At 51.2% G+C, this 13,345-nt stretch overlaps 3 protein-coding genes across 3 annotated transcripts; all 3 read right to left on the minus strand.

Annotated features, from left to right (window-relative positions):
* Positions 1-1,564: 1,564 nt before the first annotated feature.
* Positions 1,565-5,808, minus strand: MAA_00976 (NFX1-type zinc finger-containing protein 1; the record flags this gene model as incomplete). The annotated part of the gene is made up of 5 exons (XM_007818974.1): positions 1,565-2,160; positions 2,243-2,760; positions 3,116-3,452; positions 3,511-4,926; positions 4,986-5,808. 5 exons carry the CDS (start codon positions 5,806-5,808, stop codon positions 1,565-1,567), a joined length of 3,690 nt encoding a protein of 1,229 aa, XP_007817165.1.
* A 568-nt stretch (positions 5,809-6,376) lies between these two features.
* On the minus strand, positions 6,377-9,943 carry MAA_00977 (rna-dependent rna polymerase; the record flags this gene model as incomplete). Its single annotated transcript, XM_007818975.1, has 4 exons — positions 6,377-6,809; positions 6,862-7,188; positions 7,258-9,792; positions 9,894-9,943. 4 exons carry the CDS (start codon positions 9,941-9,943, stop codon positions 6,377-6,379), a joined length of 3,345 nt encoding a protein of 1,114 aa, XP_007817166.1.
* A 1,942-nt stretch (positions 9,944-11,885) lies between these two features.
* Positions 11,886-12,683, minus strand: MAA_00978 (Chloroperoxidase; the record flags this gene model as incomplete). Its single annotated transcript, XM_007818976.1, has 1 exon — positions 11,886-12,683. One exon carries the CDS (start codon positions 12,681-12,683, stop codon positions 11,886-11,888), a length of 798 nt encoding a protein of 265 aa, XP_007817167.1.
* Positions 12,684-13,345: the final 662 nt, after the last annotated feature.

A 13,345-nucleotide genomic window follows, 5' to 3' on the forward strand; every position in this document is an offset into this window, starting at 1 on the left:
AGACACGTGTGCATGGGTGGTATTGCATTTTATTCTCCAAAGTGTCGTGGGAGTGGCTAAGCACTTACCACTAGGCCATGTCCGACGCAGTAAGACCAAGGAAGTGGCTGCAGAGCAGCGGTGACGATAGTGTTGGCAGCATTAGTGAGATTCGAGACACTAGAAGGATCAAATTGATGGCTGGTCCATGTCCCTGTCTGACAGGCGGATGTAGGTCGACGCTGACAGGTCAACGGTAGGTCAATACCCTTCAGCGAGGGGATAAGCATTGACATCAACATTGACATCCTGACCCGGCCAGACAGTCTAGCATCGGCCTGGCCGGCACTGTCCTGTCATGTCACAATGTTGCAGTATTCGTCTTCAAGCGATTAAATAAATGACACCACGCTAACGAATGAATTAAAAAGTTACATGTATTGACATGAAGCCCAAACTGCTCGTGTGCCGGTTCACGGTTTTACGCGTATCACACAGTGCAGAGTAAGTTGGCCCACCAAAGCTACCATCCACGACATACCACAAAGAAGCGTAAATGAGGCCAAGTCTATATACGTCGTCTTTGATTTGGCCGCAATTTGACTTTTCTGGCGCATAGTTTCAAAGGTTGCATGTAATCTAATTTAAATATCGGTGAGCAAGCGGACCCAGAAACCCAACGCCTCAACTACGTCTCCAGCCCTTCCATGTTGTGCAACCATCGTCGTGTTCAAGGCTCGAGCCGTGCCTTCATGGCAACGTGACTTTCGTGTAGCATTCTTCCAGGTTCAGATGGTGAACAGTATCACATGAAACGGCTCGTAGACTACACTTTGCGCTGGGTTGTTGTTCCCATCCCAGCGAACGGTTCCGACCAGACTTCTTGGCAAGACATCGCATGTGCGATAGCACCACCGGATGAGACGAAGCCGCTCTTCTTCAATACAATCGGTATTCAAAGTACTGGGTGCATGGTCTGCTGAACTTTGAAGATTGACGACACAACGAATCGCTCAGCGATTATTCTTGAGTCGCAGTGACACAAGACATTGCGCCGAGTGTGTGACAAGTGCAGGTACTCAGCATATTGGGTGTCATACGGAGAGGCAACACAAAGCCCGAATTAGGTCCAAGGAGCATACCGGCTGCATCAGCACAAAGGATGCATCGTGGCCGCCCACAAAGGGGTCACAAAGCTAGGTCAGGGGTCAAGGATAAAGGCCCAAGGCAGCTACTAGGTCAGATTACACACGCCTGGATTATCATGTATATATACAGGCCTTGGGTCGGGCCCCTGGATTAGATTCTCCAAGGTCCGATTCCGGCTTCTCGTGATACCCTCCTTTGTTGGCTGATGCCTTTGTCCGGTCTTGACCGTGTGACACAGCGGGTGGCCGCGTACAAGTGGCCTTTGACCACAATCAACGCCGGACCTACGTCGAGCTTAAATTGGTCCCAACGTTCCCTCGACCCCTGGTCATTTATCTACTTGTGACGTCTTCATCAGACACTCTAGGGTACGACGACATAGTAGGCCAAAAACCAAAGAGATGAAGGAGATGCGGAAATCAGGCCCGCCACCTATTTAATTCAATTCATGGGCACTGAAATCTCCTTCTTCTAGCATCACATTGTCCCCCAGCCGTTCATCTCGCGAGACAGACCGTTGACGGAGCCTGGCACGATCGCTGGCCATATCAACAAGAGTCTCAACAGCTCTCGCATTCCCAAACCTGGGCCCTCTAGCCCCTTGGAGCCGGTGCAGAGCAGCCTCCTTGGCAACAGCCGTTGCTGACAAACGCCGTTTGCGGAGCGTCAAATCCAAAAGCAAACTCAAGTCCTCGTCTCCGGGGCGGTCAAAGGAGAATGCCGCGTCGATCGGGAAATAGCGGGCGATATCCGTCCGCCCTAACCCATTAAATGTGTTCAGCGCCCTATCGCCTGAGATGAACATCAGGATCAGACACTGGGGGTTCTCCTGTTCATCTCCCGCAGCTGCCAGGAGTTTTCGAATGACAGCGATTCTGCAGGCCTTTTCTGCATCGTCGCGATGGTCTCTCAGCACGGGGGCGTCTCGAATAGCGAGCACCTTCCCCCTGGCGTCTTGCAGCACCACTTCCGTGCGCAGTTCCGATGCTTCGACGCTGTCCCCAATGAGATCGTCCGGATGCTTGAATACAACTGTCAACCAGTATTAGCCATCGGCAGTCAAAAGTCGCTCGGCACGGCAATTTTTTGATTCAACTGAGAATGCTTCACGTACCGTCACTGCTCTGAAGAACGCCCAAATCTGAAAGGATGGACGCGTAGAGCCAACACACTGTCGTTTTGCCTGTACCATGCTGCCCTAGGAAGAGACGACTCAGGGTGATGGGAACAGGAGGCTCTTCCTTCAGTTCGAGCTCGTATCCGAGTTGCAAGACGTCGACCAACTCCGCCATGGAATCTTTCATCCTTTGGACGCCAATGAGGTTCTGCAATCTTTTCCACGCGCTACTCGTCTTCAAATATTCCCGCGGCTCTGGCCCCAGGAGGTCTTCTGTACTAAAGTACTCTTCTTGTGTTGATGAGGTCGTGTTAGTATCGACTGAGGAACGGGCCTTCTTCCTCCTGATCACGCCTTCCCAAGCTTTCTCCAACGTTACGCGCATCTCCACGCCGTCTAGGCCTGCGAAAGCCTTTGCTACCCGCCGACAAAACACTCGAGCAGGCACTCCCTCCATTCCGCCCTCGATTCTTGCGCCACCTCTATACCTCTCGTTGAACAGGACTGAAAACTCGCTGAGAGCGCCTTTTAGGTGCACATCGGATGAGGAAACGCCTTTCTCTGCAAAAGCCTGGCGTTGAAAACGCTTTGAACAACACTTCACGCAAGGCTGGTGTCGACTGTGACATTTTCGGGTCTCACTGTGACCCTCTTCACAGACCCAATCAATGTTTACTTGACAGGGGATTTTCGTATGATCGCATGGCTCGTGACAAGTGCGACGGCAGAGGTGTATTCCGCAGCTGACTAGAATTTGGCTAAATCCATGTTAGTATAAGAATACACGACATAGACTGGTAGAGAATAAAGTCGCATCTAGACTTTAGTTCCTGGGTAGATCGGCAGGAGGAGCTTGCGGTTGTTTCTCACCAGGGTCTCCTGCAACCTCCACCCGGGCATTTCTTCTCAAATTCCTCCGGGCTGCGAGGGACAGCCCCGTTGATCTTGTGTCGCTCGCACCGTGTTGGTAAACCATCGTACATGTGTCCTCGGGCAACCAAGGAATCGATAAACTGGTTCCAAGGAGAGTCTTTTGCAGGGGACTCCCTAAACGTTTCTGCATCACCCACCAGAATGAGTCCATCTCGAGCCCGAGAGAGCAGAACATTAAGCCGCTCTCTGGATGCCATGAACCCAATGTCTCGTCGCGAGTTGCTTCGCGTCAGCGAAGAGATTACTATGTCACTTTCGTCCCCCTGGAAATTGTCTAGGACAGCAGTCAGCGCACACTCGGTAAGCGATGGGATTCATTGTGCGTTATTCACCTATAGTCGACACTCGGATATGTGGCCGCCCTGTGGGCACCAAGGTCGGCGGTGTTAGCCCTGCTCTGACTAAATCTTGTGAGTCCAGTTCACTCAGCTGTGGATCGCTGTGCAACAGCATCTCTTGAATCAGGAGCCGCAGCTGGCCCAGGTACGGCGTTAGCACGGCGATTCTCTCTGTTGAGTAACCCTGCTGGGTGAGGTGCTGTACGCACTTGACCACCATTTGAGCCTCGAACAGATTCCTCTTGGACTTTGTCGACTCAAAGTCACGCCATTCAAGCACATGGCCCAACTCGAACTCTTGTTCTGAGTGGGATACAAAGATGACATTGTTCTGAAGTCCCCGAAGGTGCTCCCGGTCGAGTGTTCGAGGAGCGTCTGTCAGGCTCGGGTATGATAGTTCACGAACCAGCGCAGCAATCTCTGGTCGCATGCGATGTTGCTGTGACAGGACCTGATGAGGGTATCCGGCCAGTATAAGTCTCTCAAAAAGTGATCGATTGAGGTCGAAGCCGTTGCCCTTCTCGACACAAAGATTATGATGAGCTCTTGGCCGAAGTTGTTTATGGTCTCCAATCATGACGAGCTGCTTCGTCCCCGGGCCAAGCGCCGTCAAGATGTGGCTTTCCAAGATTTGCCCGGCTTCCTCGACAAAAACTACCGTCGGCGCGGCCGACTGGATGGTCAGCATGTATTTGGCAGCTGCCGTGGTTGTGCATGCAATGATTCGTTTTCGCCGGATGATGTTGACATCTCTGTCTCTGTGTATTGCGTTTAACCTTTCAACATGGTCATCGTGCTCGTTGCCAGCCATTCGAAGCATCACGAGGCGTTTCGTCATCATCTCACGCTCCCATTTCGACAGGACCTCTTTTCGCTCTCCCGCATTTAGTCGCCAAACCGAGGGGAAACGGGATCCATGGGCTTTGAGTACTCCGCAGTCTTTGCCTGCTAACCATCGATCCAGCAAGTAGAATTCGTGCTCTGGCTTACTCGTCCGAGGTGAAGGATGGAGTGCGTCATAAAATGGCAGCTCACCATCTTTCAACGTCTTGATGTGCTTCATGAGGTCAACCTTGGAGAATTTTTGGCCCGTAATATTGTTAAAAGCGTCACGCAACTTGCTGGTGGTTGAATCAATAGCATCCCTGTGTCTGGCTATTTCTTTTTTTTGGGATGGAGTGAACCATTGCCTGCTTCGCGCCAGATGCAGGGATAACGACTGGGTGGTTTGGGTTGCTTTCTTCGTAGAGCCCATGCGAACAATCTTGGACGGTGCCAGGCCCAAGCGCAGACAATCTGTCAGTAACTGATCCAGAGCATGATGCGTTTGGCACACAAGCAGGATCCTTTCTGCGGAATGCTCAAGGATTGCTTTGGCTATGAGCGAGCCGATGAATGATTTCCCGGTCCCTACGCCCCCGTAAGCAAGTCAAGTTGTAAAGGTATCAATTGATGGCTGTGGACGTTACCTGGTGGACCTTGAATCAAGGCTACACTTTGACTGAGGCCAGCCTTGAAGCATGCGGCCTGCGAAGGGTCCAATCTGACTTCCGAGGAGAGCCTCAGGGTTTCCCTCAAGTCTAGTGACGAATCCTCTTCCAGGCGTGCCAGAAAACCAGACATCTCTGCCGTCAGCGTATAATCGATACGAGGGGCGGGTTTCCCCGGCGTCCAATACAACAAGCTCTCTTCCAGCGGAATATTGGACATTCTCGACAGCCCGTTCAGGACGGGCTCATAGGCAAACAGTGGTGTGTGCAGCAGCAGGCATGAAATTTGCTTTGCCCCTGTCAAGATCAACGAGGCCTTGTCTAGTTCCGTCTCCAAAAGTCGGATATTTATGACAGGAGGACTGAGACATAGGTAGTCCTCTTCTCCTGTCAGGAAACCAAACCACCTCGGTGTGCCATCGACAAGGAGGCATATCGAGCTCTCATTTCGGAGGAAAGTTTTGTGTTCCTGCAGGAGGCTTCTCCTCTCGGCTTCATTTTTGTCTTGTAGCGCAGGAAAATCTTGGAGACACCGGAACTGAATAGACCAAGGATGCCGGCCACTGCTGTAGGGTCCCTCGACGGTCAGATTGTCGAGGCAGGTTCCGCGCCGGGCAGATGGGTCGTCGTTTGTGAAGCTTTTGATCTCGTCATGAGTCCACAGCGCCAGGTCTTGATGAAGCAGCCAAAATTGATCCTCCAGGTACGATCTGGAATCGCGCATCCGCTGGGCTCGTGCATAGGTCACCTTGGATGGTGAAACTTCGGACAGAAGGCCCTGCACAGTGGGAAGAATGGACATGCTCACAAGATTCGCGGTTGATCCCCCTACGACTTGCGCAGAGAGACGTGACGGCTGCGCCTGCAGACACTGTCCCACCAGACTGGCCTGCAGATGCGCATCGACGTGTCGCAGCGACTGATTTAACACAGAAATAAGCTAGTAGAAAGTCAAAGAGTAAAATGGACAGGATGAGTGGAATTATTTCAGATATCGTGGATGGCTACAAGTCAGTTGTCACACAGATGCAATATGCTTTTGTTTTGGTTCAATTGCTTTTTCTTGGCCGATTTTCATTTTTCATCTCGACCCTGCACGTGTGACCGACCCTTAGGGGTGGGGCATCAGGCAGGCATACTTGCAACCAATGATGAGTCTAGTAATTGGAGAACTTGGAAGCAAGCATCAATACTACTATTTATCAACTCGTCTTCCCTTTTACATTTTTTTTATCGACTTAATTAATAGGTTAGCGTTGATGCTTGTTTCCGTCCAAAGTGTTTGGTGCTACGTCCGGTGCAATTGGCCCCATTTACGGTGCACATGTAATTTAACTTGATCCACTCATTGGAGCAAGTGGTGGGTTCGCCTACCACAAGAGTTTCTGCACTTCGCTGAGCAAAATGCCCGCTGCCAGGACGCGAAAGCTTTCCAGCCCAACAGGCTGCCCGACATCCTCTGCTGGGCCATACATGCTACCTGTACCCCCAACAGCGACACACGCTCTGCATAGCTCGACCAGACGCTGCTGCTGTTGTTGTTGTCTCAGCTCATCGCCCTGCTCGTTCACGAAAATGCTTGGCTCGGCGAGCTCTAGCGCACTGCATTCACGAATCCGCCCCGACATCCATGCCGTCAACTCTTCCATCCTGTCTGCGAGTTTTGCGGAATAAACCCGGTGTCGTCGCGACTGTCTCCCAGCCGAGTTCAAGCTGCGGCCGGAGAAGGCTTCAACTTCAGATACTTGCCCTCTTGGGTTGACTGAAAACTGGCGCAAAGTTTCAGCCAGAGCCATGTCGTACCTAAAACATGACGTTAGCAAACGGCCATATGGAGGGGCCGAGGCTCACATACTCGGTGCGCAGGTTTTTCGCCGTTGCCAATTTCGTCTCCCAATCCAGGATAATGTTGACTGCAGATAAATCTGACTCGACGTGTTTGAGCAACCCATCCCATATGCCACCAGAAGTACGAGTAGTTACTTCTGCCTGCGTACTTTCCTTCCATATCCTATGTTCGTCGATTTCACGGAATAATCTTCCGAGTATTTTGTTTGACTGATAAGTCGCAAAGCCTGGCTGTGCTGGACTTGTTTCGGACTCAGAGATACAAGCTGTCAGTCTTTCAAAGTAACTCGCATCGTTGGATAGATGCAGAGCCAGAGTTGGGGCCGGAACCAAGCTATCCAGTCTTATGTCAGCCTCAGTACATTCGATGGATAAGAACCTCCTTCATCTTGGTGCTACTTACAAGTCGGCTCGCGCTTGCGGCACTTTTGGAATGCAATGTGCCTCAACCGGTACGCCTGATTTTGAGTAATCGACTGCTGCTGAATGCATCTCGGCCAGCCGGATGCATTCTGGATCTAGCGTGCCGGCAGGTTTTAGATCGGCATACATTTGGTGTCTGGTGGCTATAATTCCCAAGACATCGTTTTTCATAAAGTCGATGAAGAAGTTGGCCATGTCTTCCTGACGAACCTGACGCTTGTTGGGTTTAGGGCTTATGCGAGGATACTCTGCGGGCTTCAAGTTCCTTGTGGGAATAGCATCCGGGTCCCAGATTACGCTGTACAGGTCTCCATCCAGGTCACCACCGCTCAGCATGCTCGGGAGGTCACGCGATCCTTGGCTGCTAAAGACGATGCAGTTCCTCAATTCAAGGAGCGCATGCCCAAAGGGAGGTGTGACCATCTCCACGTACTGAATATCCCCGGGATGAAGCGCTGGCGATCTGGTCACTAGAGCCCGACCCTTTGCTGGAGCAGCTTCGATGCCGGTGGCTCCCAGGTGGTCCGCAACATCATAGGTTACATATATCTGGCCTTCCTGCAAGAAGCCTGTCTCATCCATGACTCCAAACAAGGTGACGGCTTTACTGACCGGAATCCGGGCTTTGTACTTGAGGAATCTCAGCTCAGCAAGGACCGCTTGACCAACCACTGATCTGAGGAAGTCGTCTTCTCGATAGTCGATGCCATTTTCTTCCAATTTCTCAATCAACTCGGGCAGTCGCAGACTTGTCCCGACTTCATACTGCCTGAGGAAGGCCCTGGTGTGGCGAGTACTGGAGGCCACGCTCAGAAAGTTCCTGATTGCCTTGTCTTGCCATGCCAGAAACCAGTTGTGGTGGATACCCATATCTTCGAGAATCTTGACGATCTGCCGGTTGAGTGTGAATCTCAGTGGCCTGGATCCAACATCGCAGATCCCAAGGACGTCAAGGTCTTGGCTCTTGAACTTCATCATGGATTCGCTCCGAATACATATATATTTGCCGCGCAGCTGAGAATCCAGGGACAGCATGCCCTTCACGCCAGCAATCCGGATCTGGATACAAGTTGGCCGTCCTAACCGTTCGGGAAGACAATCCCATACTTCCTGCAGGGCATCAATAGAAATGGTACCTACACCGTCACTGAAGACGCGAGTCCCCGCCGAATTTTTGACATCGTCGATATATTGCAGCCGAATACCTCTCTGGGACAGCGATAGAGCAATCGGTGTTTCGGAGAATGCTTGTCCGATCCTCGCGGCGCATTTTGCCGGTATGCGAATGTTTTGGAACACGCCGAGCGATTTGACAATGGATCGACAGTCCTGCACGGTTAGAGACTGGCCGACGAAAGGGGAGCAAAACCAAGCGGAGTGGGATCGTAAAGATGAGTGCGAAAAGGCTAGAAATTCGAATCTTCGTCCAGCCACCGTCAGGCCTCGCAGAAGAATACGGCGGTAGTGCTCGAAAATATCGTCGTTGCAAGTTCTATCACCATATGACAGGTCCTCGCCGTCCTCATCACCAAATGTCACGCGTAGGAAGTGGTCTGATTTCCCAGGAAACATGCGTAGAACTCTGTTTTTGGTTTCCAGGTCTGGGCCTCGTAGTACGATCCGAGTGGGAGTGACCAAGGCCTTGAGCACCAGAGCCCGCCCGCTAGCAGGAGTCCTACTGTCATGCGCTTGTTGCTCGAGCAAGTGTCTTTCGGTTACGCGTGAACTTGCCGAGTTTTCGGGACGCCTTGAGACATTGTGTCCACGACGGCTGGCGTCCAGGGCAGATTCCGATGCAGCTTGAAATAACCGCCTCCGAAAGAGTTGAGTGACTGCCGGGACATTGGGTTCCGCATGGTGCAGAAGATGTCGTGCTTCGTCGATTATATCACAGCCAGTCGCCGGATCCAAATGGCCGCTTCGTGCCAGCGCAACAGCCTGGAATAGCAAAGTAAATGGTATCATACTCTCCTGGCAGTGGAGGTTGTGCAGACGTAATTCGAGATCCTCTACTAAACTGGAGGCATCATTGCTGCCGGAATGCTCGTGCTGTATAGGTAGTAGTTGGTGCAACATGCGAAAGCTCCCCCTTGGTTCAAGGGCGTTGACAGCTCGATCGAACATGTCTGCCTCAAATCGTATGCTGTAAGTCCTGTAGTAAGGTGAATTCCGCATGACAGCCCGGCGGTACCAATTGCACGCGACATCATGCCGAGAATAGAACCTTGGGGGCTCATGCAAAGCCATGGTGAGAGCAAATTTTGAGCGGTCAACAAAGATGCGTCCAACTGTACGATTAGGGATGCTAATGCGATCAAGTTCAGCGACGCTGATTGTGATGGCGTCATGGGCGAATTCTATGCCCGCGGCGGCATCATGGCAGCCGTGTTGGGCAAATATCAGGGTGTCGTCGTTTTTGTCAAGATTTAATTTGCCATATGCTATCTGGCGGGCTGTGCATGTCGCAGGCAGTCGAATCGGCACCTGAAGGAGACTCTGGCCATTCTCATCAGGTCTATGGACAGCAAATCAGTCATCATCTTTAGCATCATTCTTACGGGAGCTCATGATTGGCGTCGTTCCATTTTTGGGGGACGGATTGGCGGCTCGCTGTACCTGCTTTGCTTGTCCATCACCGAGTTGGTGCTTGCTTGATCATCGAGCATACTGAAGACCTCTTAGAGTCGCAGTTGCCCGAGTCAAAGCAGTCAGCGTGTTGGGATTATTACCCCGTCCCGTCTGGATCCAAGTCTGGGAACAATTTGGGAGTTTTTTTGGGTTGGTTCAAGCGGCCACAAAACCTGGTGTGGAAGATGACTAACGTGGTCGGCCCCACAATTGACACTAAACCAAGCTCAAGCATTTAAAGTCTACATATGTAGGCTGGCGGCGTATGCTGACATCAATTGATCCTCATATCGCTGGTCTAGTGTGAGTCTGTGCTGAACTACAAACTCGTTTTCGAAGAGGTCTTGAGCTGATGGTCTGTTGTCGAGAAGCCAGCGAAGGATTGTTTGAACAAGGCTGAGGAGCAGTTCCTTGTCTTTGCCTTGTAGCCGATTCTCACGGCTCTCGAGAGTTAGCCAGTGGAAGACAAATCTGTATGCACCACGTTTGCTTGATGCGAAAAGTCCAGGCCCAAGAGAATGAATTGCAAGGTTTGCTGTAGTCATTTCTAATTCGAGGCTCTGTTTGGGAACTTGTTTCGGAACTGCGTAACTGCTCAACCGAGAGGGTCAAATACCAAGAGTTGATGCATCCTGTGCGGTCCAGCCACTGGACCAGTCGTAGCATTCCTCGGCCGGGATGTTGTGCCTCGATGGATCGAAGATGTCGTAGACTGCTTACTCGTTGTTCGCCTTTGCCGAGTCTTGAGTTGTGCAGATCTGGAGGATCAGCAAAGGGCTATTTCTGAATGACTTCGTTAGCCAGAAACAAAGCATACGGCGGAAAGAAAATTGGCAAGACACGTACCAGACAAGTTCGCGGCAAAGCCAGATGAGAAAGTACGGGCGTTGAAGGGCAGCCCTCGAGAGAAGGGCTCCGCCAGGCTTGATCAAAACTGTCGGACACGGAATGAAGCAAAGATGCGCGATTCTGGTCCTGAATCAAGATGGTGTCGCTAACGTTGTCATGTCAATGAGCACTGCGTTGATTGAATGTCGCGACGGTGGAAAAGGAATTCGAAACACACATGCATCAATTCGTCGTACCGGCCGGCCGATAATCGGACCTGAGCTCTACCTCTCCTGGCTCAGTCGCTTGAGTGCTACAAGTGGAGCATGGTTGAGGCATCTGCCCCGTTACAATAGGTCAATTGAAATCTCAAGCTCGTGCTGGTTTCAATTCAGTACATGTACGGACATGGAGTGTTCCATTCATCAATTTCCTGCCCGCTGCAGGCGGCCCCCAGGGGGGGAAATGAAAAAGCAAAGAAAAGAAAAACGTTGCCATTAAGCTCTAGGAAATGATGCTACGTAGCAACTTTAACGAGGCTGAATTCATTTATCCTTTAATTTTGACCCGCCCGGCTCATCGCTTTGCTTACACCCAATGGACCTCAAGCAAGTTTCCCTTATATTATTGACGTCACGTATGACACTCGGCATCTCAAAGTTTATCTCTGGCTGACACACTGAGCTCTCCACCCCACAAGCCAGACCGAGACCGGCTTGTGGCTGGCTGAATGAGCATTTCGAGAGTACGGAGTATACTTCATGTGGCTGGCTGCACCCAACAGCTGAAGTTTGGTGATCCCGACCGGGGCATGTAATGTCTAGCAAAACCCCCGGCCCTCTTCTGAACGAAAAAAGCAACTGCTTCTCCTGCCACTGTTTTACATGCGGAATGTGCCTTGCTTTTTCTGGGAGATTTGATCCAGACCGACTCGTGTGGCCTGTCACCTAACTCATCGTGATGTGGTGCATGGCCAGAAACACTGCGTCATGAGAATTCTTCCTAGAGTTCTTGGACAAGATAGTATAAATTGAATTCATGAGCAGAACACCGCATGTCCTTGAAACGAATGCCATTCCCAGCTAATCCAACAAAACTGATCATATCTTCCCACGGACAAAGGAGTGATGAAAAAAATTAAAATATAGCGGTTTAAAATTGCACGCCCACTGCTGCGACCATATGTTTAACAGCACCAAAGAACTCGATAAGCCCCATGGTCCACCAGGACCTCTTTTTCCAACCTTCCTCGATGGGTAGTCTCTCATCCTCGAAGATGGCCTTGACGTAACTGACGGGAATCGTCTTTCCATCCCCAAAACAACCCATCATCAATGCGATTTGGCCGCAATTCACTTGATGCTCATCTGGTCCATAGACCAAGTCTGGATTGTCCACAAGTTGCCGCTGGATGCGGGCTTTGATGAACCTGCCAAGATCGTCGATGGTGAGGGACTCGCCGTCAAATGAATAGTCCAACATTTCCTCAATCAAATCTTGTTGGGCATCGTTGTTTCCCTCCTTTTGACCAATGTCCCGACGCGAGAGAGAGACGTCGTGCTCAATGGCGCCGTGGGAAGCGAGGTCCACAAGATTGAGATACTTCCTCCCCTCGCTCATCTGGCTGGCATTCCAGCAGCCAAAGTAGTCGAAATAGGAATAAGGGTTCTTGATAAGAGACCAGATTCTCTGCCAGGTGCTGACCGATTTCTTCATGTATGCCTTGGCCGGGTCGTGATACTCGAAATAGGTTGGTATAGCAAAGACAGAGCCGAGGAGTGGGCTCATGCCGACATGTCTCATGGAGGCATTGAGATCTTTCGCATAGATTTTGCGTCCGCTCCGTTCGATATAGCCATGGTTGGCAAGAGCATTGACGACAGGGCAAGGACTCCTGCTCGCGTTTGCAGGCGCCTTTGCGTATTCTCCCACAGCCGGGGACAGAGACATTGTGACAAACGTGCAAAAAAAGGACGAGGTGAGGTGAGAAACGAAAACCCCAAAGCTGGAAGAAGAAAAATGTATGAAATGACTTGACCACTCAAGGGTTAAAGGACAAGTAGTTGTTTGACATGGAAATGGCGACGACGGTCATGATCAAAAGTGTCATGGTATAAAGAAGAATTTACGACCTGGACCCCTTCATCCGACTACTGCGGTCAGAGTCAAGACCCTGTGTATCGACCTGGCCGAGACCCTGCCACTGTTCTAGGGTCGGCGATGTGGCGATCACTTGAACTCTGCGCATTTCCAATGACCCCTGGATCTGCCAATAACACGGAGTACTCCGTACGGAGTACATACATGTATATACATACGGATTCGTTTAATGAGCTGAGTGGATAAGCGGCAAACCCGAACTGCAACCCCTACCCTCTGTCCATGCAATAGCAAGCCACAAATTCGCAAGTTATTACGGAGTAGATTCCCTACTACTCCGCGGAGAGCGGCTGGACTGCCGCCCAGCAACCCGTCTTTTGGCAGCCCAACACCCAAAATTGATACATGTTGGCCTGTATTCCACTTTCAATGCGACTCTCAGGCGGCACCCAAAGCTGAAGACATTGAATTTCAATGCTTCATCCGCCCGCGGTTGTTACGTGTAGGAATGT

Source organism: Metarhizium robertsii (genome assembly GCF_000187425.2).
Source record: "Metarhizium robertsii ARSEF 23 chromosome Unknown MAA_Scf_8, whole genome shotgun sequence".
NCBI classification, from domain to species: domain Eukaryota; kingdom Fungi; phylum Ascomycota; class Sordariomycetes; order Hypocreales; family Clavicipitaceae; genus Metarhizium; species Metarhizium robertsii.